This window comes from Rhinopithecus roxellana, chromosome 13, assembly GCF_007565055.1.
Source record: "Rhinopithecus roxellana isolate Shanxi Qingling chromosome 13, ASM756505v1, whole genome shotgun sequence".
Classification (NCBI taxonomy): Eukaryota; Metazoa; Chordata; class Mammalia; order Primates; family Cercopithecidae; genus Rhinopithecus; species Rhinopithecus roxellana.
The window spans coordinates 90,191,932-90,217,632 of NC_044561.1; the positions used below are offsets into that span (position 1 = coordinate 90,191,932).

At 44.1% G+C, this 25,701-nt stretch overlaps 1 protein-coding gene across 1 annotated transcript in view; it reads right to left on the reverse strand.

Annotated features, from left to right (window-relative positions):
• Positions 1-25,701, reverse strand: part of ISM1 (isthmin 1) — a 78,280-nt gene that overhangs the window by 21,703 nt on the left and 30,876 nt on the right. The window contains exon 2 of the mRNA XM_010355263.2: positions 7,081-7,320. Within this exon, the coding sequence (XP_010353565.1) occupies positions 7,081-7,320 (240 nt within the window). The remainder of the gene's footprint in view (positions 1-7,080; positions 7,321-25,701) is intronic.

Sequence of the window (25,701 nt, forward strand, 5' to 3'; positions counted from 1 at the left end):
TTGGCCATGTGATTCACTCTGTCCAGCAGAATGGATAGGAGTGGAATGGTGACGGATCTTAGCAGAAGCCTTACAGCTTCCATTTTCATTCTCTTGGAATGTTCTAACCGCTATGCAAGGAAGCCTACCCTAGACCACTACGTGTGTAGAGACTATGTAAAGAGAGAGGTTGCATGGAGAAGAACCAAGGTCTCTCAGCCCATGTCTAGCTCTGAGGGCTCAGTCATGTGAGTAGGGCCATCGTGGATCTTCCAGCCTCAATGGGTCACTCCAGCCAACACCACATGGAGCAGAGACAAGCTCTCCCAGCTGAGTTCTAGTCAAATTCCTGACCAACAGCAATCCCATGGTCGTTGTCTCAAACTATTAAGTTTTGAGATGACTGCCAGATAACTTTTACAACCAGGGAAACCTGGTGCACAGAGACATCAACAACTTGCCTAAGGTCACAGGGCTAGTAAGTGGCAGACATGGGGAGTCTGGATCTAGAGCCCATGCTCTCCCTAACTTTGCCACACTGTCTCTCAAAAAGTAAGTGACAGAGCTACTGTCCCCTCAAGAGACCAAAGAAACAACAAGACCACAGGTGCAGGTGGGGGTTGGTTGCTTCAGGGTATATAGAGACATAAGTACAAGCTCCTCAAGACCAGGCTTTCCCAGCTACGACTTTCACTCACCCCATGGTTTATCCCTAGACTGCACACTCCTCAACCAACCCTTAGGGTCAGAGTAGATAGTCCCAGAGCCAAAGCTAGAACTTGTTCTCAGATTTACGAAAGTCTCATTTTGAAGTCTGTCACGGGGCTGGAAGAAAGAAGCTTCTTGGTTCCAAGAGACAATCAACGTAGAAAGACTTGTTTTAAAAACATAATAAAAGACGCATTGGGTTCCTTTAGCCATCACATAGCTCTTGCAACACCCCCTGGATGAGTTATGTGCAAATGAATCAGAAACATGCGCTCCAAGTAATCAACCCAAGATGTACTGGGCAGATGCATTTCCAGTTTTGCCCTAACCTGACATCTGAAAGAGTTGCTGAGATGCTCTGCCAAACTGCACCAGGGTGTGCCCCTCCCTGAGACAAACAGCCCCTTCCTTTTGTGTTAGGAATGGGGAGGTTTGAAATCTGCTCACTTCAAAGGATGTTGCCCAGCCAGTGGGCCGGGGCTGTGGTTTTGTGGAGTCCGGACACATGATCAAGAGGGTGACTTTCAACCCCAGAGTCTATTCAGGTTGCAGCAGGCCAAGTGCACCTTTCTCCTCTGTCATGGGACACCTAGAAGGGCACTGCTAGCTTTACCCCATGCCACCACCCTTACTCCAGTCTTGTAGGCACCCTTTGCATATTTGTAAATAATTGTGGAGCTTTTCAGTAATCCCAAAAGTAAAAAACAAAAAACAAAAAACAAACAAACAAACAAAAAACAAAAGGGGGAAGAAAAACAAAGGAATACATCATACATCTTGTATCATTGCTATTTGCTGGAATGAATGGTCGTGGGAGAGTAATGGTAACAGGGACCCACACAGAAGCTTAGAAAGACAAGTGGAGAAGGAGCACACAGCTGGGTAGAGCCGAGCCAAGCTGGGCAGTGACAGGGCGATGCTGAGCCTTTGGAGACATAACCTTTCTTCTCTGCAGCCCCATCTCCCTCTGCCTACAGATGGAACAACTGAGCTGCAACAATCGTCTGCAAGGCTATTAAGGGTCTTGGAGGGGAGAGGCTGCCAAGAGCCAGGCAAGCCTGCAATTATGGTAATGAAATCAGTCTATGGGTAGGAGATAAGAGGGAATGTGCCCAACACTTTTGGTATTCCATTTGTATTCAGACTGGAGTCAAAGGGATTGCTTAAACAAAACGTGCCCTGCAATTTCTCCAAGCTAGGAATAAAAACAATTTCATGTTTCAAGCTATTACCGTCAATATGATTTTTTTTTTTCCTCCAAACTGCTGCTCAGATCCAAACAAAATAGATTTGTTGCCTGGCCAGGCAATGAGTAGCAAAATACAAATTTACTCCAAAAGCTATATCGATGACTAAATCTCAACACTTAGAGGTTTATTTTTCCCTTTAATTGCTAGCCACTGCCTCAACTGAATTAAAACAAAAACAAAACACAAAACAAACAAATCTTAGGATCCACCCTTCCCTACAGTTAACAAAGTGAAAACCTTATGCTCATATCAAAATAAGAAATCTAATCTTGAGCCTGACGTTTTATAGGCATCCAATTAAAAAGACTTAATGAGTGTGATCAATGACTTCTCCAATGGCAAGGGCTCGTTTTATGTTTCCTATTGCTCTCATTCTATTTACACACTTTTTAGCATCAAAGAATCTGTTGATAAAGATGTCTTGAATAATGATCGGTGTGATGAACTGTAGGTGCAGAGTGAGCACAAATTTCCAAACTGACAAAGACTCTAGATCTTACCATCCTTTCTCATCCTTAACACACATAATTGAAGTGTCTTAGTATATTTTTTTCTTCTGGACTTTTCCACACTCAAGTCATGATGATAAAAGAAAGGGAACTCTTTCAAAAGCCGCAAGTTCAATTTCTGGCACAATCTCCCCAGCTCCAAGAAAGAGAGTCCAAAAGAAGTGATAATTTGGATAATTCTGTCTTAGGAAATGAGGAAAAGTTCCAATGCACCTTGATCAGCTTTCCTTCTCTTGAAAATTAATACATTGACTAGAAGCAAACTCTTGGTTCTTGCTTGGAAATGCACTTTCCACAGGGAAACCCACACCATTCTTAGTCTAGCTGATAATAAACCAACGCCACTGAGAATCCAGAGGCCATTCTCTTCAAACTCAGGAAAGCCTTCTTGCTTGTTGGTCCTCTAAGCCTTGTGAGCTGTGGAAAGTCGTGGGAATGGGCAGGTATTTTCCAGAGAGGAAAAGGATTTCCTCAGGAGCACAGAGCATCCAAGGACATGTCTCCAACAATGGTTTTAAATCCAGATCATTCTACCCCTTCTTTCTCAACAATTGCCATGGAAAGAACACAAAATGGACCAGGAAGATATCTAATTTCCTCTTCTCAGACCTGCTGATGCTTTAAGAACAAGGGTAGCAACCCCAGCTAACTGTGGTTACTGCTTTGAGACTTACAGCACATCAGTCCAGGCATTATTGTCCCTTCTACACAACTTAGACCCAATTTTCAGGCACACAAACTGGCTTGGAGAATTCAACGTCCCGAGGTAAACAGCAAGGAAGGTATAGTGTTGGTCTCTGAACCAGTTCTTCTGATTCCCAATTATTTTTATATATGTTTTCTCTGTTATCTTCATCTCCAATATCATCACCAACCAGCATCTATCAGTTTTGGGAAGCTTATCCTATATTGGGCCCTGTGCTAAGTACTTCATATGGATGATCTCATTGAATCCTCACAGAAAATCACACTTACATGTAGTATTATACTACATAGTTACTCATAGGTAGTACTGTCATTCCAATTTTATAGACAAGGAAACTGAGGCACAGAGAGGTCCAGTAAACCTGCATGGGGCTACAGAGGTCAAGTCTGGCTGACTAAATGGTGGTGCCTGATCCCAAACACAAGTCAATCTGCCTCCATATATTGACAGCAGTACCCCATGAGAATCTGAGCTGAACAGGCTTGTCTTTATAGGGGCATGGGTCCATGTCCTGGGCAGAGAAATTTCTTGATTCTTATCCAGCCAGACTTGCCATTCCTCTAAAAGTATTTTAGAGAAAAAGGAGGAGGCAAAAGCAAAAGTAGAAGCATGTACAACTGTAACCCTGGCCAACTCATCTGATTGTATCTTGTGGCACTAAAGAGGCCTGTGGCCATGCAATATGTCTGTGCAAGGAAAAAAAGGCCTTTACATGACTATTTTTAAGTCCCTCTTGATGGGAGAAAAGAAGTAAGTATATTGATTGAAATGAATACTAATCTCAACTTGATCCAGAAAAGAGAGTATTTGGTTGTGAATAGCTAGTGTAGTAATGAACCGATGCAGTAAGCCTAATAACGCATTTATTTCAGAGATTTTTGTCTCTGATAACTGACTATCAGCTGCAGACTGAAAACCCAGCCAAGGATACCAAAGTCTAACTTGTTCTGGGGGATTCACTTTCTTTCCTGAATGATTTTTGTTTTCAATAAAACCCAACCTCTTATATTGTTTGCAATTTTATTTGGAGATTCAGTTTAGGAGTCTGAGGCCATTTATTTCTATTTTGTGCATTTTTTTCCCCTCCTCACTTCCACAGCTTGAAGCCAGTCTTAAAATAGAATTGTCTGATTCACTTGGGACCGAGGCTGCCTGACTCCTGGGAGTTAAAATGCTCTACAGAAGCAGGTGTTGGGGCTTTTAGAAGGATTTCCTATCCTGAAAGTCAAGAGGCCCGGGGGGACGTGGCCTCTTGCATGGGCTTAGCGATGTCACTTTGGAAAGGTGCAGGCTGTTTCCTTAGCCCTGGAGCGTGGGAAACATTTCCAGAGCCTGAGGGGGTGGGGCGGTGCGGAGGGCGGGTATCAAGTTCCCATTCAGCTCCCAGGCTCCAGCTAGGGAGAACCAGGTGGGGGCAAAGGCAGGTTGCCAGGGGAAGGGGCAGATGAGGCCAGAAGCCCTGGCAGCGGAAGCCAACCCACTGAAGGGCCCCTCACCTGACTTCACTCTGATACCAGAGAGAGGGAATGCTTTGACGGGGCCCGCAGGGACCAGCAGGGCTGTCTGCTGGGCTGAATCGGCCCTGTGTCAAACCAGTGGATTTCAACAAAAGAACAGTGCTCTGAGAAAGGGGTGAGAGCTGCCAACACGGAAACCATCACCTCCTTGTAGAAAGCACCTCATGTTTTAAAGGACCACCAGGGAACTGGTTTACACAAGTGCAGTGGTGCATGAGGCAGCAGCGGCTAGTGCTGTGTGGGGTGTGGGTGTGTGTATGTGCATGCACACACAATTACATGCTGACAGAAGACTGGGGCTCCCAGGGGTAGCAGTTGTTTTATTCTTTCTTTGAACATCTTTCTGAGTGACCAATACTAACCTTTTGTGGTCTTCCAGAAACAGAAGGCTAGAAATGCAGCACAATTTTATTTTCTTTAGGGCCAAAACGTCATCAGATCAATAAAATGCTGGCCACCCTCCCCGCCCCCGTATCACCAACAGAAAATTTACAGATAGGGATTGTATCGAGCAGAAATAGAATAACTCGACTGTGCAGTAGGCAGTGATTTCTGTGCATGGGTTGTCGACAGTGACCTCCACAACATTTTTTACTCTGTACCATCAACAGAGCCTGTCTGACTTCTCCCCACCTGTTGAGATCCACCCCCTTGGGACACAGTGCTTTTCCTCCTCTGTCTTCATGATCCCTCCAGCACTGTTTTATGTGGTAGCTGGGATCTTCACAGTGATCTAATTCATTGGAGGGAACAGGGCTTACATTTTTCAATTTCCTATAACCTAATGCAGCATTTTATATACAGTGGGGGTTGGTATTCTAATGAAGTGTTCTCAGTGAGATTTGCCTGCCCCCATGACATTGGTGTTAAGAGCAAAACAACTCAGGTCCACGAAACCTGATCTAAAACCGTATCACGCAGAGGGTGTTAGTCTGTGGAGAGAGAAGCAGTTAATGAAGGATCAATTGGTCTGAGTCCAGCTTCAGGAACTTTCTGCTATGTAAGCAAACTGGCATTTGGTCCAGAGAGAAAAAAGTGTGGAAAAGGTGCCCCTATACAAATAGAATGAATTGGAAGCAAGGCTTACAAGTATGGGCTGGCTATGGTGGCTCATACTTGCAATCCCAGGACTGTGACAGGCCGAGGCAGGAGGATTGCTTGAGCCCAGGAGTTTGAGCCCAGCCTGGGCAATATGGCAAAACCCTGTTTCTACAAAAAAATTTAAAAATGAGCTGGATGTGGGGGCACACACTTGAAGTTCCAGCTACTCGGGAGGTTGAGGTGGGAGGATCGCTTGAGCCTGGGAGGTAGGGGCTGCAGTAAGCTATGATCGTGCCGTTGTATTCTAGCCTGGGTGACTGAGTGAGGCCATCTTGAAAAAAAGTATGGAAGCAGTCATATGAGGATAGGGGCTGGGTTGCTCGGGGGATGAGCCTGTCTCAACCATCATAGGGACCATCTTTGGGAGGAAACAGAGAAAAGTACAAACAACATTCAAAATTAGGAGTTTGTCTCTGAATGTGGGTTGAGAGTCTGAGAGCCTGGATTTGAACCCTACAACTACTATTTACTGCCATGTGACTTTGGGTAAACCAAACAGTAACTTCCTGAGTATCTGGTGCATTACTGATAGTATTAGAAAAATGGCACGGGCTTTGTCTCCTTCATGAGGGTGTTGGGAGGGTCAAATCAGATCAAGAGTTGCTTTGTAAAGTATACTGAGCTATTTCAGTGTAGATGAAAGTTATTATTTTTAACCCAGTCACCCTTTCCTTAACATTCCATTTCCTACTGCTTCATCAGATCCCATCTTAGTGGAAGATAGCCATCTCTCCTCTAGGAACTCCTATTCTCAACTTCCTTCCTCTTATTGTTTTGTAAGTCATGTATACTTTAGAGTAATGGAAGCTTGTCTCTTTGTGAAGGAATTTCTGGTGTCCAAGGCAAGTTTAGAGGGGCATTAAGAGAAAGAGCTTTCCTAAGTGCTTTGAAATGTTTGAAATCATTTGCCCAATCTGTTCCCAGGTCAGATTGGCCTTTTCCTAAAACTGCCACATTTCATCAATTTTGTTTTGTTTTGTTTTTATATTTCAGACTATTTTGTTTTGTTTTGCTTTAATATTTCACTGTCTCTTACATTAGTATGTATTTTGTAATCCTTGGTGTGTTGTACTTTAATTGGTAGTGTTTTCTTCTTTTGAGTGGTTCACAAAATAATGGTGCATCTCACAATCACGGGTGTCGCTTAATGAAATGCAGCACTGTTCTTATGGAGATAACATGATCTTAAGCAGGAATCATTAAGGGTTTAAGAAGAAAAGTGAGGTAAGGCAGCGGTTTCCACTGGAATCATCAGAAAACAGAAGATGGACTGTTTTGTTATCTTCTACCTTCCATGTGCCAAGAATTACCTGGATATTTGGATTCTGCCCATTGATATCAGCTTTGGAAAGATCTGGAAAGTTTGGTAGATCAAGGAGAAAGGATCTGGGGCCATCTCTTTGCAACGAAGGGTGCCCCATCTCTTGTCGGAATCGCGGTCTGGGGAAGGGTTGGTGTGCAGCCTGGTGGTCCAGACGCTCCCTTGGTTCTTCTTTGGAGACAGAAAAGCTGGTTTCTGATGTGGAGTCACTTCCCACGTTGAGGTTATTCTAAAACAAACAAACAAACAAGCAAACAAACACCTATTAAAGAGACACATGATTTAAAAATGTCACCCTTAACAGTCCATTATATTCAGGAGCAAGGACAATTCCAGTGGCTGAAATTAAGCCAGTAGGACATTCCAAACTCGTTTTGCAACCCCATGGTTTAGTTTCTTCATGTCTTAAAAGCCAGATCATCAGAAAACTTCTTCCAGCCTGCTACTTGGGAATTTTCTGAGGGTTAATGAGTTATGGGCTATTTATTAAGCTTCAAAGTACTTTAAAAATGAAAACACTATTTTGAAGGAGAATAGGTGCTCATTTAAAGCTGGAACCAAATTATGTTTCTCTTCTCACAGCTTCAACTGATTAACCACCTTGGCTTTAGTTATAGTTCTAGTGTCCAGAGTTGCTTTCTTTTGTGTAGGGTATGGAACGAAAGATCTGACCAAGCTGGATAAAGTTCTCGGGCCATATTATTGATTACATATATTCATCCATTTGTCTGTCCATTTGTCCATCAACCCATCCATACATCCATTCACATATCCATCTATCCACCCATCCATCCATCCATCCTTCCACCCACACACCCATCCATCTAATCAACAAATGCCAACCATGTTAGGCATAGGAGATACAGCAATAAACAGGATAGACATGAGACCTATTATTTTGAAATGCACAACTAGGTGAAGGAAATAAACAATAAGTACATAGATAAATAAATAAGATCAGATCACAGAATGGTGACCGCCAAGAAGAAAAGAAAGAGGATGATGGAGAGTGGCTGGGGAAAACCTTAGATGGGTGGTCAGGGAGAACCCCTCAGAGAAGGTGACACTTGAGGCAAGATGTGAACAAGAGAAGGTGGCACCCTGCAATAATCTGGGGGAAGGACATTTTAGCAAAGGGAACAGCAAAGGGAGCACTCAAGTCCAGGATGGGAATGAGTTTGGCTGGTTTGAGAAACAGAATGCCCCAGCGAAGCTGTTGTAGAGGGAAGGAGGGAAGAACCATAGGTGATGAGGATGAAGAGACGGGAATAGTCAAAGAAAAAGTCATGAAAAGGCATTCTGAAATCTAATGATTTTACACTGAAAAGTGCAAGCCCATTGTTTTTCCCAGGTGTGAAAAATGTCTCCATTTCTTTATCACTATGGGGAAATTTCTCTAGTGATTGAAGAGTATAGAAGTTGCTGGACTCCTTTTCCAAACCAGCCTTTCTTTTTCTCCCCTCTCCTCTCACAGAAGATTTACTCCAGCCTTCAGGGATAGCATTTTCATGTTTACTGGTGGAGAGAGACAAGGAGACAGAATTTCACCAAGCTTTGGGTCAGTGGTTAATGTTCTTGTTATTCTTGGGCATGTTTTGGGGTTTGGGAGTGTATGTTTCAGCACACTGTCTCCACACGCCCTCTCTGCCCCCCACCACAGTGCCTCTGACCCAGCCAAAGGGTTGCATCTGGTATAAAAACACTCATGACTCTGAGCACCCAAGGTCAAGAGCACTGAGGCTGAAACACACTAGCAGATACATATCTTCTTGGAGAGCTAACCTTAGGGAAGGGATTATTATTTTTACTTTTATTTATGTGTCATTTTTTAGAGACAGGGTCTTGCTCTGTTGTCCAGGCTGGAGTGCAGTGGCACAGTCGAGCTCACTGCACCCTCAGACTCCTGGGCTCAAGCAATCCTCCCGCCTCAGCCTCACGAGTAGCTGGGATTACAGGCACGTTCCATCATGCCCAGCTGTGAATGGATTTTTATATATCTGTTTAAATAGGAATGGGGCTCAGGAACAAACTCACTGGTGCAGAGACCACCTCTGAATGTTCGAAGAGGCCAAGGGGAGGATGGAGATAGAGACCTCATCTATCACCTCTTTAAAACATGCAGTGATAGGGGAAAGCTGGCCACTCTGCAGCATGTTTTTGCTCGCCTTTCCACAGCTCAGAAGATGTGGGTGGAGGCAGTGTCTTTGTTCACCTTTCCAGTCACCTCTCTGCCATGGTTTTCGTCTCCTGGCACATCCCGATAGAGGGAGTTGCCCTGACATTTTGAGACATTACTCAATGCAACAGAGCCAAGTGGATTGTTTTTGAGCCTAGCACTGAGAGAGAGAAAGAGAGAGAAAGAAGAGAAGAGAGAAAGAGAAGAGAAGAGAGAAAGAGAAGGAGAGAGAAGAGGAGAGAAACGAAGGGAAGAGAAGAAAAGAGAAGAGAAGAGAGGAGAGAGAGCATGCTGTCTATTCTTAACATAAAAAAAAAAAGGGGGGGACGTCTCTATGACATCCCAAAGGGGAGATAGCTGAATGTATTTGTTCCCTTGCTTTTTTCCCTTAATCTCCGACCCTAAAACTTCTCCAGCAACATTAGGGGGGACAGTTAGATTGTCACGGAGAATTCCTTGTGTAGGATTTAGGATTACGAATCTTGGAAGGGGCCCAGAATTTGCTTCCCAATTGCTTTAGTACTTCTTGTAAATCAAGCCCTAACTTCATTGCCACAATGGAGGTATACTGCTTAATTAGGTTAAAAATGGGGCTCTCTTTCCTTTCCCCTGTGATGTAGTACTCTTTCTACTATGAACACTTACATTTTAGAAGAAGTAGAAAATGTGTTTTTGCTACTCTTTAACATTTTGCCTAGATGTCTGAAAAAACACGGACTAAGTTTGATTGATTGATTGATGTGACTCTTGAATTTTTCCTGGTAGGAAATCCACCACCACAGTGCTTCTGGCTTAGCCCCAGACCAAGCAAACCCCTTAAACTCTCTAGGACTCAAGGACCTTGCATGTAAAGCAGATTAGATAATAAGAAGAGCCCTGTACCCTCCCCGCAGGATTAGTCAAGATACTTGGGTTAGGTTGTGTCTACACATGGAAAGAGAAGCGTCACATTAGGGCCACTGGCTGGGCAGTTCTGGCCACAAATACCTCTGCCGGGAATAGTCAGATAACTGGGGCTGAAGTATGTTTTGGCTTCAGTTATGCACACAATTGTGGCATTTCTCTATCTCTCCTAACTTCCCTGCCCCCCAGACACAGGCTTGGTGTTTGTAAAGTATTTGGAAGATGCTAAGTAATAAAGACATGCTAATCACAATCTCTGAACATCTGAGTTACTCTTGCACCTCTTCCAAAACATATTTAACTAGAAACCTTGCCTCCTTGCAACGGCATGCCCCCAAGCTGTTAAGAGACTGGAAATCCTAGGATAAGGGAAGTGTGGCTAAGGATGGCCCATATAGAATGAAACCCTGTTTTATTCAATCAATAACAAGATTTAAGAGTAGCCATTATTTTAGTCATCTAGACTTTAAATCTAGAGTAGGAGACAACAGACAGAATATCCTAGAGTAATGCAGAAGAAAACCTTTCTTCATCTCTTCTCAAAGGGACATACTGCACATCCTCCTTGCAGAGGCCCCGTTGGAGGTCCTGGTTGAGGACATCAGTCCAGCTATCACCAAGTTCACTCACTGAGTATTCCACTTGAATTATTCCAGCAGAGTAAAGATTTTCAACAGGGGTGGATCTCAAGGTTAAAAGTAAAATATTTTGTGTTTTATTCAGGCAAGCAAACATTCTTCTCTGAAAATGATATCTTAGGAAAGTCTGGGAATTTAAGGAAAGAAACATGACCATTCTTTCCAAAATGCCATTGAATTCATTCTGCCCCAGTTAAAGTGATACAAGGGGGTCTGCTCAGTTTGGGAAAATATTGCTTTACCCACAATGTGTCTTTGAGTTGAACATCAATCTATGAGTTAACACTGACAATGAGTTAACATTGAGTTAACTATCTATGAGTTAACATTCACAATGCTGCAGTACCAGCCGCAATGTTTCCTCTTGTGACTATAATTTCAGAGCTGTGACTAGCAAGGAGAAGGAAAACAAAAGAAATGCAGCTACTGAATGGCTTATGCACATGAACCGTTCAATTGCTGAGGCAGGTGATCTTCATTGGCCAAATTATTTAGCTACTGCTTGGTGCTCCTCTCCTTCTATTATTTTAGAACTTATCTAAAACAGGAATAGTAATAAAAATATCCTGTTCTTGCAGCCTAGTATTTTGCCTTATATGGCAGTACTGTGGCAGATATTGCAATTGCTTGCCCAGTGTCTAGTCCCCTCTTTTTCTTACTTGGTGTTTGTTTCAGGTGGCTGTGGACCTGGCAAAAACTACATTTCCCAGCATGCACTGCATCTGGATGTGACCATATGACACAATTCTGCCCCAAGAGGAGTAAGTGGAAGGTTCTGGACAGAACTGCTGAAAAGGAATTTTCAGATTCAGTTTTGCCATTTGCCTTTCTCTCTTCCACTTTGTCCTGCCTGAAATGAGGAAACAGGGCTTGATGTGAAATGAGACAGCTGGCAGGCCTGAGGATGGAGGTTGTAGTCTAAGCGTGGCTGACTGGAAAGATGGCGGGCTTAGGTCCCTGATAACATTATGGAGCTATCGCGCTGGTCCTGGAATGGTGACCTCCATATATCTTTTACTGTTATCATTAATCTTAATGTTAACATTGACAATGCTGCAGTACCAGTAGCAATGTGCCCTCTTGGGATTTTCATTTTTGAGTTATGATGACCAAGAAAATTATAAAGGTTTTGCCACTGAAAATAATAGCAAAAACCAGCATTACTTTTGCACCAGCCAAATACTATCATGATTGCAAGAGGTTTTTCCTCACCAAAAGGAACCAGCATTCCTTGGACAAATGGGGTGAGTGCAGAGCTTGGGCGGGGAAGGCACAGATGAATTTGGGATACTTTCCTGCAACAAGAAGCAAGGAAGCTTTCAATGACTAACAGGGTAGTCTTGAAAGAACACAGGAGCCAGCTTGACAGGTCCCCATTGCTCACAGATCAGAGAATTTGGACCAAAAAAAGAGATTGTACTTGACTAATGTACACTGAATCTATCAAAATTCATGAGGATACTCATGAAGGAGAGAAATCCAGAAAAATTACTGTCACCATTTGAGGTAGGTATTATAAAACTCCTTACTTTGCAAATTGGTATTAAAAAGAAAGAAAGGTTTTCAGAGGAAGCAATGTTTGAAGGGCTTGTTAAACGTGCAGTAGATGCATCAGGTTAAGAGAACAGGGATCTGGGGAGGGGTCCAGGAGCTTTGCAATCCTGGTGAAGGAGTCTCTGAGGTCTGACAAAGCTGTGGTTTATAGATCCAAAGGGTTTCAGAGCTGAGATGCAGTGAGAGTAACGATCAGAGACACCTGCTGCTTTCAGATGAACTAACGGAGTTAAATATTATACACATCGGGCCCAACACGCAGTCTCAGCCCACCAGCCTTTGGTCTGACAGCTTTCTATCATACTGTGCTGCGACTTGTCCACCAGGCTGCTACTTCCCTGGTGGCATCCTCTGGGGCACTTGGAGGTTTGCTGAAGCTACATGGTGCTGGGATCTCATCCCTCCTTCCTCATTGTCATCAGCTGGCCCTGGATGCCCGTGGGAAAGCTGTGCTGAGGTGAACCGAGAAGAGAAAACCTCTCATCTTTAGGCGGGGTGCAGTTTTTCTCAGATGACAAATCCACTCGTTTCAATCACTTGTGTCCTTTATACTAAGTACAACCTGGTCCAACACCAAGAATGTCCAATCACTGCCTCCAGCCACTGCATAGCTGGCGCTGCCCATCATGGCTGTGTTTGTGACCAAGGTGGATGGCCATAGCCACATCTAGGGTCAGAGGGCTCAGAATGGCCAGAGTCTCCCAGCTGGTCATTTGACACAGGCAGATGAATACAAAAGAGAGGGAGTGAGGGTTTTTGGACATCCAAGCCACGGGGCAAATTAGGATAAGCACTACAATAGGGGGAAGATAAAGCTATGGAAATGGGCGATGCATCCTCTTTTGGAAAAAATGTGCTAAGCATCGTTGTCCCAGTCTACAAATAGCCACCTGCCCTATTCTGCAAACACCAACCAAGGACTGGAATCTGAAGAACAGGGTTGATTTCACCACTTTCAGAACCTCCAGAAGAGGCACAAATCAGTGACAAATTGTGGCTGTCTAGGAAAGTTTAGTACTTTTTCTCTTTAAGGCAAAAACTGGTAACTGTTCCCCAGATTAACACAACCAGGTAGACTTCTTGGAGGCACACTGGCTGGCAAATTTCTGAAAAGCAAAGAACAGGCCCTATCTTCAGTCTCCAAACTCCCTCCTCCCTCCCCCAATTTCACAAGCTCAGGGGGCAACCAATAGGTACTAGTTGATGATAATGATGGCTAAAGTTATCATTGGGTAACAGGACCTAGTTAGATTTTGTTTTAATTAGGCTGAGGCTACAAGCCTCATTACCCCTAATGTAGCTTTTATGTGGGATTCTAAAGAAAAAAAAACCCTGGGAATCGTCTACTGAAGATATTAAAGAAGATATTACAATGCATTTGGTCTCATAGACTTTGAACAACAAACAGCAGAGATTGTAATTAATGTCACTACAGCCTCACTCCTTAAAACAAACTAACAATATAGCTAATTAGCAATATGTCCTCATTTGGAGCTGAACATCTGCATATTATTATCAACAATGCTTGTTTCCTTTTTCCAGATGAAAGGAAGCCATACTGCACCCAGAAACATGGCTGTGCACCTTCCACATTCAAACACTCATTTTCTTCTACCCATGGTAAACACACTCAGGGCTTTATCTGTGTCGAGCATCGATTTTGTCTGGAACATTCCCACACATCTAAAAATAAGTTTAAGATGCCACTAGTGGTATTTCAAAGGGAAGAGCAAAAGTTTTACTGTTTGAAGAGATAAAAGAAGAAAATGGCACACTGATTATCTTTAACATGATTGAGGAGCAAGCACTCCTAAGATGAGAAAACCAGGAGAATGAATAAAGTGAATTTTAGACCATAAAATTGGCTTTCCAGAAAAGGCACACTTTTTCTTAGTGCTCAGGAAGATGGATGGAGACCACGATCCTAGGAGTGGAAGCAGGGGGTGGTGGGGGCTTGTTGGGGCTTGTTCTGAGAAGGGTTGGAAAGAGGCAGCTAGGATACACTGGAGAGAAACTGCACCATGAAGACACAGACAACAAGGGTGACCAGCTGCTGCTCTCATGAAGCCTGTGTGTGATGGCAATCATTCCCCTTCAGGCACCAGGAACAGAGCAAATGTCAATGGCCGTATTTTATAGCAAGCATGACAATGCAATGCCCCTTTAGGAACTATTCCTGGCAGAGGGGAAACGGCCATACACATGCTTCAGTCTTCGCTGGAGACTCTGACGACTAGTGCACAGGCACATCATGGCTCAAGAATTCAGGAGGGTCTCAGTCCTGGTTTGGGAATGGAGCCTGCTGTCGAGGTCTGACTAATAGCTGAGGAATCCCTAGTTATGGTGGCAGAATGTGTCATAACGATGTTTACTTTAGAGCTTGGCAGTGACCTCGTTTATTATCTCAGGCTTTAGAAGAAATGAAGAATGGGCAATTCTTTGCATTTGGGCAGGGAGCTGGCTTTGCGGTGGAGAGGCCACCCATCCCTGTACATCATCTCTCCTCATTGAAGCTTCTTTGGGCCAGCTGACAAAATGGAGATCAACACTTCACCGGTTTGTCTTGAATACTTCTGTAAACTGCTTTGATCTTGAAAATGTGCAGATTATTGGTGAATTTTTTTCAAGTTGTGCTTTCTCCATTGCTGGCAAAGAAAACAGAGTGGTAGCTTTTCCAGGACCAATTTCTTTTATGTCCTGTTAGGCTAAAGAATGAACTGAAATGAAGGAGAAATTATTCTTTCAAGTCTAAGAAAACATGTAAGAAGCAGAGTACAAGAGTGGAAAGTGAGTTTGGCCAAAAAAAAAAAAAAAAAAAAAAGAAAGAAAGAAAAAGAAAAACAAACCCTTCCCACATCACCCAAAACATCCCTGCAAATGTAGGGAGATGGAGAAATCATACTTTCCAGAACCACTTTAATAAAGCTCTTGCGGTGTGAGGCCAGCCATCCTCAGCATCCAGTTAAGGGCCGGGCTTTCTATTAGTCTTCCAGGCTACAGCTAACCAGCTGAGGGCTACAAAGGCCAGGCCACCAGTGGCCACCAGGGGGCTTCCGTCCCTGCTCTTCAGCCCTGTTAGAGCTCAGCCACCCCTTTAAGTCAAATTTTGAGCAAATATTTAGTGAGTTTGGATTATCGGTGATTTTCCAAGTTGTGCTTTCTCCATTACTGGCAAAGAAAAGAGAGTAGTAACTGTCTAGGATTCGTTTTCCAGGACCCAATTTGAAGAGGCACCAGATCATTAATGCACCTAAAAGGCCCAAGTATCTAAGTCCTCCTGCAACCAAAGGGAAAGGGTGTTGAACAGGACACCAGAAGGCAAACATCTCCTCAGTGATTCTGTGTTTTCCCCACATGGAATGAGGTGATCCAAGGTTGGTGTTCTGTTGGTGAGAGGGAGAACCTAGAAGTTAAGCCAAAGAACATGGATGGCAGAGTTCAGAAGCTGAGGTCTGGGGTAGGGGTGGCCTGGGGACCCTTGCCAAGTTATTATCCTAGTTAAGGAGATGGATTCTTCTCAACACTAAAGTTAAGAACCCTCATTGAAATCTATTGCTAATCTCTCTGCTCCAAGTACTTCTAAAATGGGTTTCAAAGGTCCTTGGACCTTAACCTTGGAATCCTGAAAAGGGCTCAGGATACTGTGGAAAAGACCAGGGATGGGAGTTTCAAGGTCCAGGTCTGGGTCCCAACATTGCCTCTTCCTGTTTTGTGAGCTTTGGTAAGTTATTGCACCTTTGCACTTATGGTAGACTGGTTGGCAAAAATGTCCATGAATTCTTCTTTTCTCTAAAGATCCACGCCTCGGGTAGTTGCTTCCACACTCTTTGAGCTTCTTCTTTTTTTTATTTTTTTTGAGACAGAGTTTTGCTCTTGTTGCCCAGGCTGGAGTGCAATGGCATGATCTCAGCTCATTGCAACCTCTGCCGTCTGGGTTCAAGCAATTCTCCTGCCTCAGCCCCCAGAGTAGCTGAGATTACAGGTGCACACCACCATACCGGCTAATTTTTTGTATTTTTAGTAGAGACGGGGTTTCACTATGTTGGCCAGGCTGGTCTTGAACTCCTGACCTCAGGTGATCCACCCACCTCAGCCTCCCAAAGTGCTGGGATTACAGGTATGAGCCACTGTGCCCGGCCTTCTTTGAGCTTCTTACTGCGGCCAAAGGGACAACAGTTAACAGAGACTTGAGAAGCACTTGTGCCTCAGGATTGCCTAGTCTTTTTGCTCTTTGGAATGAGTAGAACATTCAGTGAAGAAGGCCAAGCTAGCCTGTTGAACGATGAGAGACGTGTGCAGCAGAGATAATTTATCCCAGATTCACCAGTCTGCCCAACGGCCAGTCACTCAGATGGAGACCACCCTAGACCATCCAGTCCTGGCTGAGCCTACCCAGGCTATGAGAGCTACCCTGCTGACCCGGAGACTCATGAGAAATAATAAATCCTTGTGGGTTTAAGCTAGTAAACCCAGTGTGGTTTGTTACACAGTAAAAGCTGACTGATATAGGACCTTGATTATTTCTTCTGTAAAATGACCATGGTGAGGTAGAATGAGAGTTGCAGAAAGGCTCTCACTCTATTCAGCTCGGACCTCCTTGGAATGGAATCCTAAAGAGACACTTGTTCTGGAGAAATTATTTCACACTAATTTCAGAAAAAAACTCCACTTTATTCCAAATGCGGAAAACATCAAATTGAGGGTGGGGAGATTAACTAAAAATCCAGTGGTTCACAAATGCATGAAACGTAGATTCTATCTACAATGACTAGAACATCTTCTCCTTTCTCTCTATCCTTCTACCTGTTAGCTCAAAGCTGGGTAAAACCTGTTGGAAAATTCCAAAGTCCTGCCAACTGCTTTCTTCACTGACAGGTGCTTTTTTGGTAATAGCTGCATTGCCAGTTTTTCAAAGACTCGAAGCTGAGACTTAACAGTTCTCCTCTGTGCTTTCATGATGCACCTGTACAGCTCTGTGTGCTACTAGAAACTAGTAACGCCCACTTATTAACAGGACCTCCCCGACACTGTGAAACAATTATAGAGCTGTCATAGGCTACGTACGGCCAGAAGTGAAGAGAAAGCTCCTGCCACCGGCACCTGTTCCCTTTCCCACCTGCCTGTACAGATTGTTCCTGTTTGGACTACTGTTCTGTTCTTCTCTAGGGAAATGGTGTGATTCCTGCTTGGAAAACTGGCAGCTGATGCAATTGTGGGCTCCTGACTTAGCTTAGCTAACCTTTCTCTGTAGGAAGTTGGGCTGTTAGCTCTATTCATGGATTCATTCAACAAACACTTCATCGATATTTATTATGTACCAGGTACTGTGTGAGGGTGAGACAGTGCCAATAGCACATGGCTTGTTAAGACAACTTTCCCAAAACTTGGAAGTGAAGCAAAAGGATGACTGCAAGCTTATCACTTCGTACTGGGGCACAGGCCTGCCCCAAAGCATTTAATTCTGTAGGAGCATGTATCTTCACTTGGCTTATTATTTACTATTGATTAGGGCTCAGACTAAAAGTTACACGCTGGCTTGTAGATTTTCATTCTGTAGATACAGAAATGCTTTTGTCTAGTAGAAACAACAACTCAATGCTAACTGTTTTGTGGCTCTACAGGACAGTAATCAGTCTTAAATTTATGTTTACACATTTACTTCATCATCATTTTCTCCACTAACTTTATAAATATCTGTTTCTCAAATGGTCTGACATGGCATTAGCATCTCCCTTGTTCTTTCATTCATTTAGTTAAGTAGTTGACATGTTCTTGTTCTTTATTTGTATGAGATTCACATTTTTAATATTATGAAAATTTTATTTGGACAGGTTTTTGTCTTCTAATTTAGATTACAGAGGGGAAGTTAAGAAATGCTTATATCCATGTAAAATGCAAAGTAGAAACTGGGAAATTCTGAAGGAGTGGAAGTTTTCAATGTAAGGAAGTAAAATTATCCAGATTCCTTTTTTTTTTTTTTTTTTTTTTTTTTTGAGATGGAGTCTCACTCTGTCGCCCAGGCTGGAGTGCAGTGGCATGATCTCGGCTCACTATAACTCTGACCCCCAGGTTCAAGCAATTCTCCTGCCTCAGTCTCCCAAGTAGCTGGGACTACAGGTGCATACCACTATGCCTGGCTAATTTTTGTATTTTTAGTAGAGATGGGGTTTCACCATGTTGGCCAGGCTGGTCTTGAACTCCTGACCTCAGGTGATCTGCCTGCCTTGGCCTCCCAAAGTGTTGGGATTACAGGCATGAGTCACTGCGCCCAGCCCAGATTCCTAATTATGATACCACAGCTCACCATCTATAAGGTCTTTAACATTACCATGTAATGCTCTCTCACTTTCTCTAAGAGACTCCTATCTGGATGTTGGTCTAATGCACTGACAAGCCGGAACCAGTATGGAGAACCATGGCTTGTGAGCAGGACTTCCCTTGCATTTCTCCTCCTATGAGGGTCCTTATGGGGAGAACAGAAGGCCATGCACCAGAAGGCACCCAAACTCCTGTCGACCATTTCATTTTCCCCCCATACAATTCCCTACTCTGATCCTAGAGAAACAAAGCTCCTCCCAGTGTTGTTCTCACCAGTGAGAATTCTACCATGAGAACCTCAGTTAACTGAGATTTGAGAAAAGAGAATCACAAGTTCTCAGAAGCTTTCTTTTGGGATGTTGTCATGAAGGAGGAGATACTCAACAGAGAACATGTTTACTACTCTCCTCATTATAAACATCATAATATTAGGATGTATCAGTTTGAGTCTGAGCAGGGGATGAATGGCACCCTCCAAGTGGATAACTAAGGAGAGTTTAATAAAGGGACAATTTAACATATCTGGACAAAGTGACCAGAAACCATCAAGAATGCTGTAGTATTCAGGGTCAGTAAAGCCAGGGAGAGCTCACATCTCCAGGCCTGAAGATGCAAGGACAGGGAGAGGCTACTGTTAACCAAAGGGAAAGGGAGAGTTGTGGGGTTGGAGGTAAGGTGGGCGTTCATTTCCTGCCATGCCTAGCACTGGCCAAACCCAATCAGAAGCCAGACAGCAAGGGAGCCTGTTGATGTAATACACTCAGATCATATGCCCAAGAAATAAACAGGGTGGAGAAAGGTGGAAAATGGATTGAGAGAGGTAAATAGAACATCTGGGGGACACAGACATGCTTGGGAGAAATAACAGCTATAATATCACCTATTCCAGGCACTATACATTAAATCTGGTCTCATGACATCCACGTGAGGTAGACACAAGTGCCCCCGTTCCACAGATGAGGAAATTAAGGCTGAGAGGCCCCTAGATAGTAAGCAGGCTACGAAATCCTTGCTCCTTTCACCATACGGTGCTGTCCTAATTTCCACCCTGGAGCTGGCTAGAACAAGATAGTCCACAGCCACTTTGAATTCCCTGGCCTCTCCTAAATGCTGCTCGGCTCCAGAATAACAGTTCTCAGAGGACTGGCTCAAGAACACCGGCCTGCAGCATACTGTGGATTTAATTCTCAACTCTGCTCCCTGACTTGGTTTGGTAGAGGAAGTCCTAGCCTCATTTTTTTTTTTTTTTTTTTTTTTTTTTTTTTTTTTTTTTTAGGAAAATACACATCTAGATAACAGTACAGCCCAACACTGCTTTACTTGTGCAGTGTCATGGCTTTTTAGGGTTAATCAGTTCTCGTCAACAAAACCCATAGATATAGTGACGTCAAAAATAATGGATTATCACGAATTCAAGAGGGGAGAAGTTAGGAATGAAATGGCACATAGTACGCTATGTAAACATGAGAGCTATTCAGTGGGTCAGATGAGGCAGAGAACTGAGGAAGTAAGACACAGAGGGCCAGTCCCTGCAACCTTCGCCTCCCGGGTTCAGGTGATTCTCCCACCTCAGCCTCCCGAGTAGCTGAGATTACAGGCGTCCACCACCACGCTTGGCTAATTTTTCTGTATTTTTAGTAGAGACAGGGTTTCACCATGTTGGCCAGACTGGTCTCGAACTCCTGACCTCAGGTGGTCCTCCCACCTTGGCCTCCCCGAATGCTGGGATTACAGGCATGAGCCATTGCGCCCGGCTGATACTCTCTTAAAGAAGCCAAGCTTCTCTGTTACTGTTACTTTATTTTCCAACCAATAAGGCACACAGAAAAATATAGTGTTTGAAAAAAGAGGAGCTTCACGTTGAGCACGTTATTTCCCTGCAGCTCGAGCTTTCTCACCTGTAAAATGGGTAGCATCTGTGTGGTAAAGACACTTCTTTTCTCCTCTTTATTATTCCCTTCTCTCATTAGCCTTTTCTAACACTCACTCTCACACTGTCATATTTTCTCTTCACTGTTTTTCCCCTCAGGCCCAGCTCCTATCTTCCCTAGTGACAGCCACCCCTCCACCTCCTCCACCTTTTTCAAATGTCTTCTCTGTGCCAGCCTTGCCCAAACACTTTTATGTATCACTTCTACCAATTGGTTCTCAAAGCTTCCCACTGGGTGGATATAATTATCATCACCCCCATTGTACAGATGAGAAAACTGAGGTTTGGAATCCTGCCAAAGTCACCTGGCTCATACGAACTAGGGGTGTGTGAATTCTGGCTGACTCCAGAGACGCTTTAAAGCTGGACCAGCAGAGACAACAAAAGGCAGCCTGTGTGGGCTGCAGCTGCTAGGGAGAGTGAATACCTCTTCCAACAACCTCAGTGTAAAGAGAGTGCTCAGAATGCAGAGAAAGGACCAACACCACCAATTGCCCTCCTCTCCAAAAAGGTCCACGTTGAGGATGGAAGGAGCAGTGTTTCAGTCATTTGATTTTGAAGCCATTTAATCTCCATGATCCCATGATCCTCTATTAAAATACAACTAGTCTGTGAACAGTCATGTCGGACCTGCCTGGTGGGGGGAGGGCACAAGATGGGTTTTGGGACCCAACTCTCCATTTTTGCAAAGCATAATCTAGAGGATTTTTTTTTTTTTTTTTTGAGATGGAGTCTTACTCTGTTGCCCAGGCTGGAGTGTGATGGTGCAATCTTGGCTCACTGTAGCCTCCACCTCCTGGATTCAAGTGATTCTCCTGTCTCAGCCTCCTGAGTAGCTGGGATTACAGGCACCCACTACCACACCTGGCTAATTTTTGTGTTTTTAGTAAAAATGGGGTTTTACCATGTTGGCCAGGCTGGTCTCAAACTCCTGACCTCAGGTGATCTGCCCACCTCGGCCTCTCAAAGTGCTGGGATTACAGGCGTGAGCCACCGCGCCCGACCTCTAGAGAATCTTTGAAGAGGAGGGTGGCACATGAGCCAGGGCCCAGGACACAGGATTTTGAACTCCCAGCCTGATGCTCTCCTACTGGCTGCTTGAGTGTCATTGCCTGGTGGATCTTCACGGTTTTCCATGACTAAATTACAAACGTCTTTCCCTCTTTATAACTGCAGTCACACCAAAAAAACCTCAGGAACTTTACTAAATATACTTTGAATGAATGAATAGCTGGTTGGCGGGCTGGATGAACAAACAAGATTTCAAAGCCTGATAGGCATGGGCACAGTGGACTCCTTGTAGTTTCACTTAGGTCTACCATGCCATGTACATTGTACAATTTGTGCATGCTGCAAAGATGTCTGGTGAGGGGGCAAGTAATGGTTGAAGTTCGGACTGGAGGAAGGGGTACTATCTTCCCAGAGGGAATGACTTGTTGTAATTCATATAGAGGCTTATAAGTGCTAATAGATGCTCTAGTGTCACACTTCTTTCTGTCTACTCTACCTGCAAAGTCTTTCCTTCCCTTATCTGTATAGAAAACTCCTATGCATCCTTTAAAACCCTATTTAGATACTGCCTTCTCTGTAAACCTTCCCTGATCTTCAGCAGAGTTAATTCCTCCTTGCTCCTCATTACTTCTCTACCATATACATACTTCTTTTCTTTTTCTACACATTATTAGACATTTACTCATTTTTGTCCAGTTTCTGGCTAAACAGTCACACACAAATAATGACTGAACTGTAAACTCAACTGTACAATGGGGAAAATTATATTAGCCATGTTAACATCTTCAAGTCCTTTAATACTTGCTAACAACAAACAGAGCATTTTTTATCCATTTTTCCAATTCCTCTGCCACTGTCCTAGTCCAGGCTGCCATCATTCTCTCTTCTATTCTTCAGGTCTCAGCTTAAATGTCACCTGCAGAGAGCGAGGACTTCCCTGATCATCTTATATAACCAGCGCTCTTTCCTAACCTTTAAAAGCTCCCCTCTATTGTTCTGCTTATTTCATTTGTAGTATTTATTAGCTGCAATTATTCTATTTATGGGCTCTCTTCTTTGTTGTGGCCCCTACCATGATGTCAGAACCACAAGGCAGGGACTGTGTCTGTTCTGTCACTTCTGTGCCTCAGCACTTGGCCTGGAGCCCAGTACAGAGTAGGACCTCACTAAATGCTCTCTGAACGAATGGAAGGGACAATGAATAGATGGAAAAGGAAGGAATGACAAACGGGATTTCAATGCCCAGTAAGTGTGGCCACAGTTGACTCCTCCTACATCTCTGGAACCATGTTTGGATTCTGGGATGTGGGAGGATGAGAAGAAGCTCTGGGAGAGGTGGAAAAGTTCTCACTGGCTCGCTCCTGTTTTAGCCCTTACTTGTGTGGTGACCCTGAGTCCTGGCAGAGGATGGCACAGTCATCTGCCTCTGAGTGATATCATGGGCAGTGCCCAGCTTCTCCCTTTGCCCAGAGAGATAATATAGAGACTGTGCTGGAGGTACCAACGGCTCCTGCCACCTGCCTGTGACCAAGTCACCACTGAGCTCCCAGCAAGTGCATTAGGAGCAGCCCTGGCAGAGTAACAGAGAGCAGCAGGGGTCTAGGAAGCAGGTGCAGAAATGAGGCTCAGCAGGAGATGCCAGGGGCAGATATTTTGCTCGCTTGAATTCAATTCTGATTCTGAACATTTTCTGAATCTGCTTGCTTTTCTTCAAAGTCAACTATGAATTCAAAGATTTTCTATTTGTATATACATCTGTTTATACTTATATATACACATATATAAAGTATACATATATGGTTATATAAATATACATATATATTTGCAGACATAAATACACATTTAATTAATTAATTAATCTATTTATTTTTGAGACAGAGTTTTGTTCTGTTGCCCAGGCTGGGATGCAGAGACGTGATCTTGGCTCACTGTAACCTCCGCCTCCTGGGTTCAGGTGATTCTCCTGCCTCAGTCTCCTGAGTAGCTGGGATTACAGGCATGTGCCACTATGCCTAATTTTTGCTTTTTTTTTTTTTTTTTAAGTAGAGACAATGGGGTTTTGCCATGTTGGCCAGGCTGGTCTTGAATTTCTGACCTCAAGTGATCCATCCGCCTCGGCCTCCCAAGGTGCTGGGATTACAGGCATGAGCCACTGTGCCCAGCCCATAAATAGACATTTATAAGTGTGTTTTTACATGTGTGTATAAACATACACATATATTTATATATACACGGATATGGATGTGTATGTGTTATTTTAATTTTAGCTTTTTTTTAAAATTTTAAGATATCTGAACTAGCCCATCGTTTCCTAACTGAGCTCACAGAAAAAATGATTATAATACTGAGTTATTAATTTAGTTCATGTGTTCTCAAAATGGGGGTCCCAGGCCAGCAGTGTTGGAATCGCCTGGAAATGTGTTTAAAATGCTGATTCTCGGGTCCCATCCCCTGTGGAATCAGAGCTTCTGGGGTGGGGCCCAGCAGCGGGCGTTTGAGCAAGGCCTCCTGGTGATTCCCTCCAGGCTCACACCTGAGAACCTCTGCTCTCACCAGGAGAAGGTGAGGAACAGTGGCTGGTAAGGAGTGATCATTCTGAACGGTACTTTGGCAAAGGGAGATGCTTTCCAGCAAACACAGGACTCTCAAAGAATGCACTTTTATCCTGGAAAAGCATAATCAGATCAACAGTGAATGAGCTCCAAGGCATCCCATCCAGCCTGGGGAGACCCTCTGAGTGGTCACCCACTCCTCAGGGATGCCCCTACGATAACACCATGAGGGAAGGCAGAGCTCCTCACCCTCCGGGTCCCTGGGCGAAGGAAGTTTTCCACTGAGCAAGTGACATAAGAGATCAACACGCAGGGTGAGAAGATCAAAAACCCCGAAGATGGAGGGTGAACTGTGAGACTTGGTTCCTTCCTGCTTTTCCCTGCGTCAATAAATGCTAGCTTTGCCAGGCCTGCTTGGGTAACAAGTACCCCAAACGGGGCAGCAACGGGCCTCCAACTGATTTCTCCCTCACTGTGTCTGTCTCTAATTAAGCCACACAGGTCCATGGGGAAGGACAGGTTGGTTTCAGATTGGCTACTGGATGAGATAAACTTTTCTAGCTCAGAGGTCTGGCAGAAGATTAAATAAGATCTGAGAGGGGGGCTGGGGACCCCAGGTGGGCCTAAGAGAGAGGAGAAATTATCCGTCAGTAAATGAGATAAGTGGGAAGACAGAAGGTGAGAGAGAAGTGAAAGAGGAGAAAAACAGTTTCCTTCAGTTGCCCCAAAGGCCAAGTTACTATTATCATGGTTTTAAGATGGCTCCTCTTTTTTTTGAGACAGAGTCTCACTCTGTCACCCAGGCTGGAGCGCAAGTGTCGTGATCTTGGCTCACTGCAAGCTCCGCCTCCCGGGTTCACGCCATTCTCCTGCCTCAGCCTCCTGAGTAGCTGGGACTACAGGTGCATGCCACCACACCCGGCTAATTTTTTTTTGTATTTTTAGTAAAGATGGGGTTTCACCATGTTGGTCAGGCTGGTCTCGAACTCCAGACCTCAAATGATCCACCCGCCTTGGTGTCCCAAAGTGCTGGGATTACAGGTATGAGCCACTGCACCAGGCCAAGATGGTGCCCCTTTAAACTGAAGAGCTCCCGGATGCAGCAAAAGCATCCCCATGATGAACCCATCAGCAAAGATAAATCTCAGACCATCCAACACCTAACCTGTAGTTTTCCTGATTAAAGCAATGATTCATGTATGAAGGTGAAGAAGGACAATCTATTTGTTCCCAGCATATACACTGCAGCCATCATCAAAGCCAAACAGTCCCTACTCCAAGGAAAAAGCATAACTTCCTGAGCTACATTCATTCACCATCTCCCCTGTGCGCTTGCTCCTTGTTCTTCCAGGGACATCTTCCAGAAAAAAGGCCTGAGGGATCCATTCACACTCTTGTGTCTTAAGGCTCCATAGACAGGGCCAACTGCTGCCAAGAATCTAACTCAAGAAAATGCTCTTTTCAGAGAAATCTCACATCCCTCAACTGGAAAGCTCATGTAGCAACCAGAGCTTTGCTTTCCTCCAGC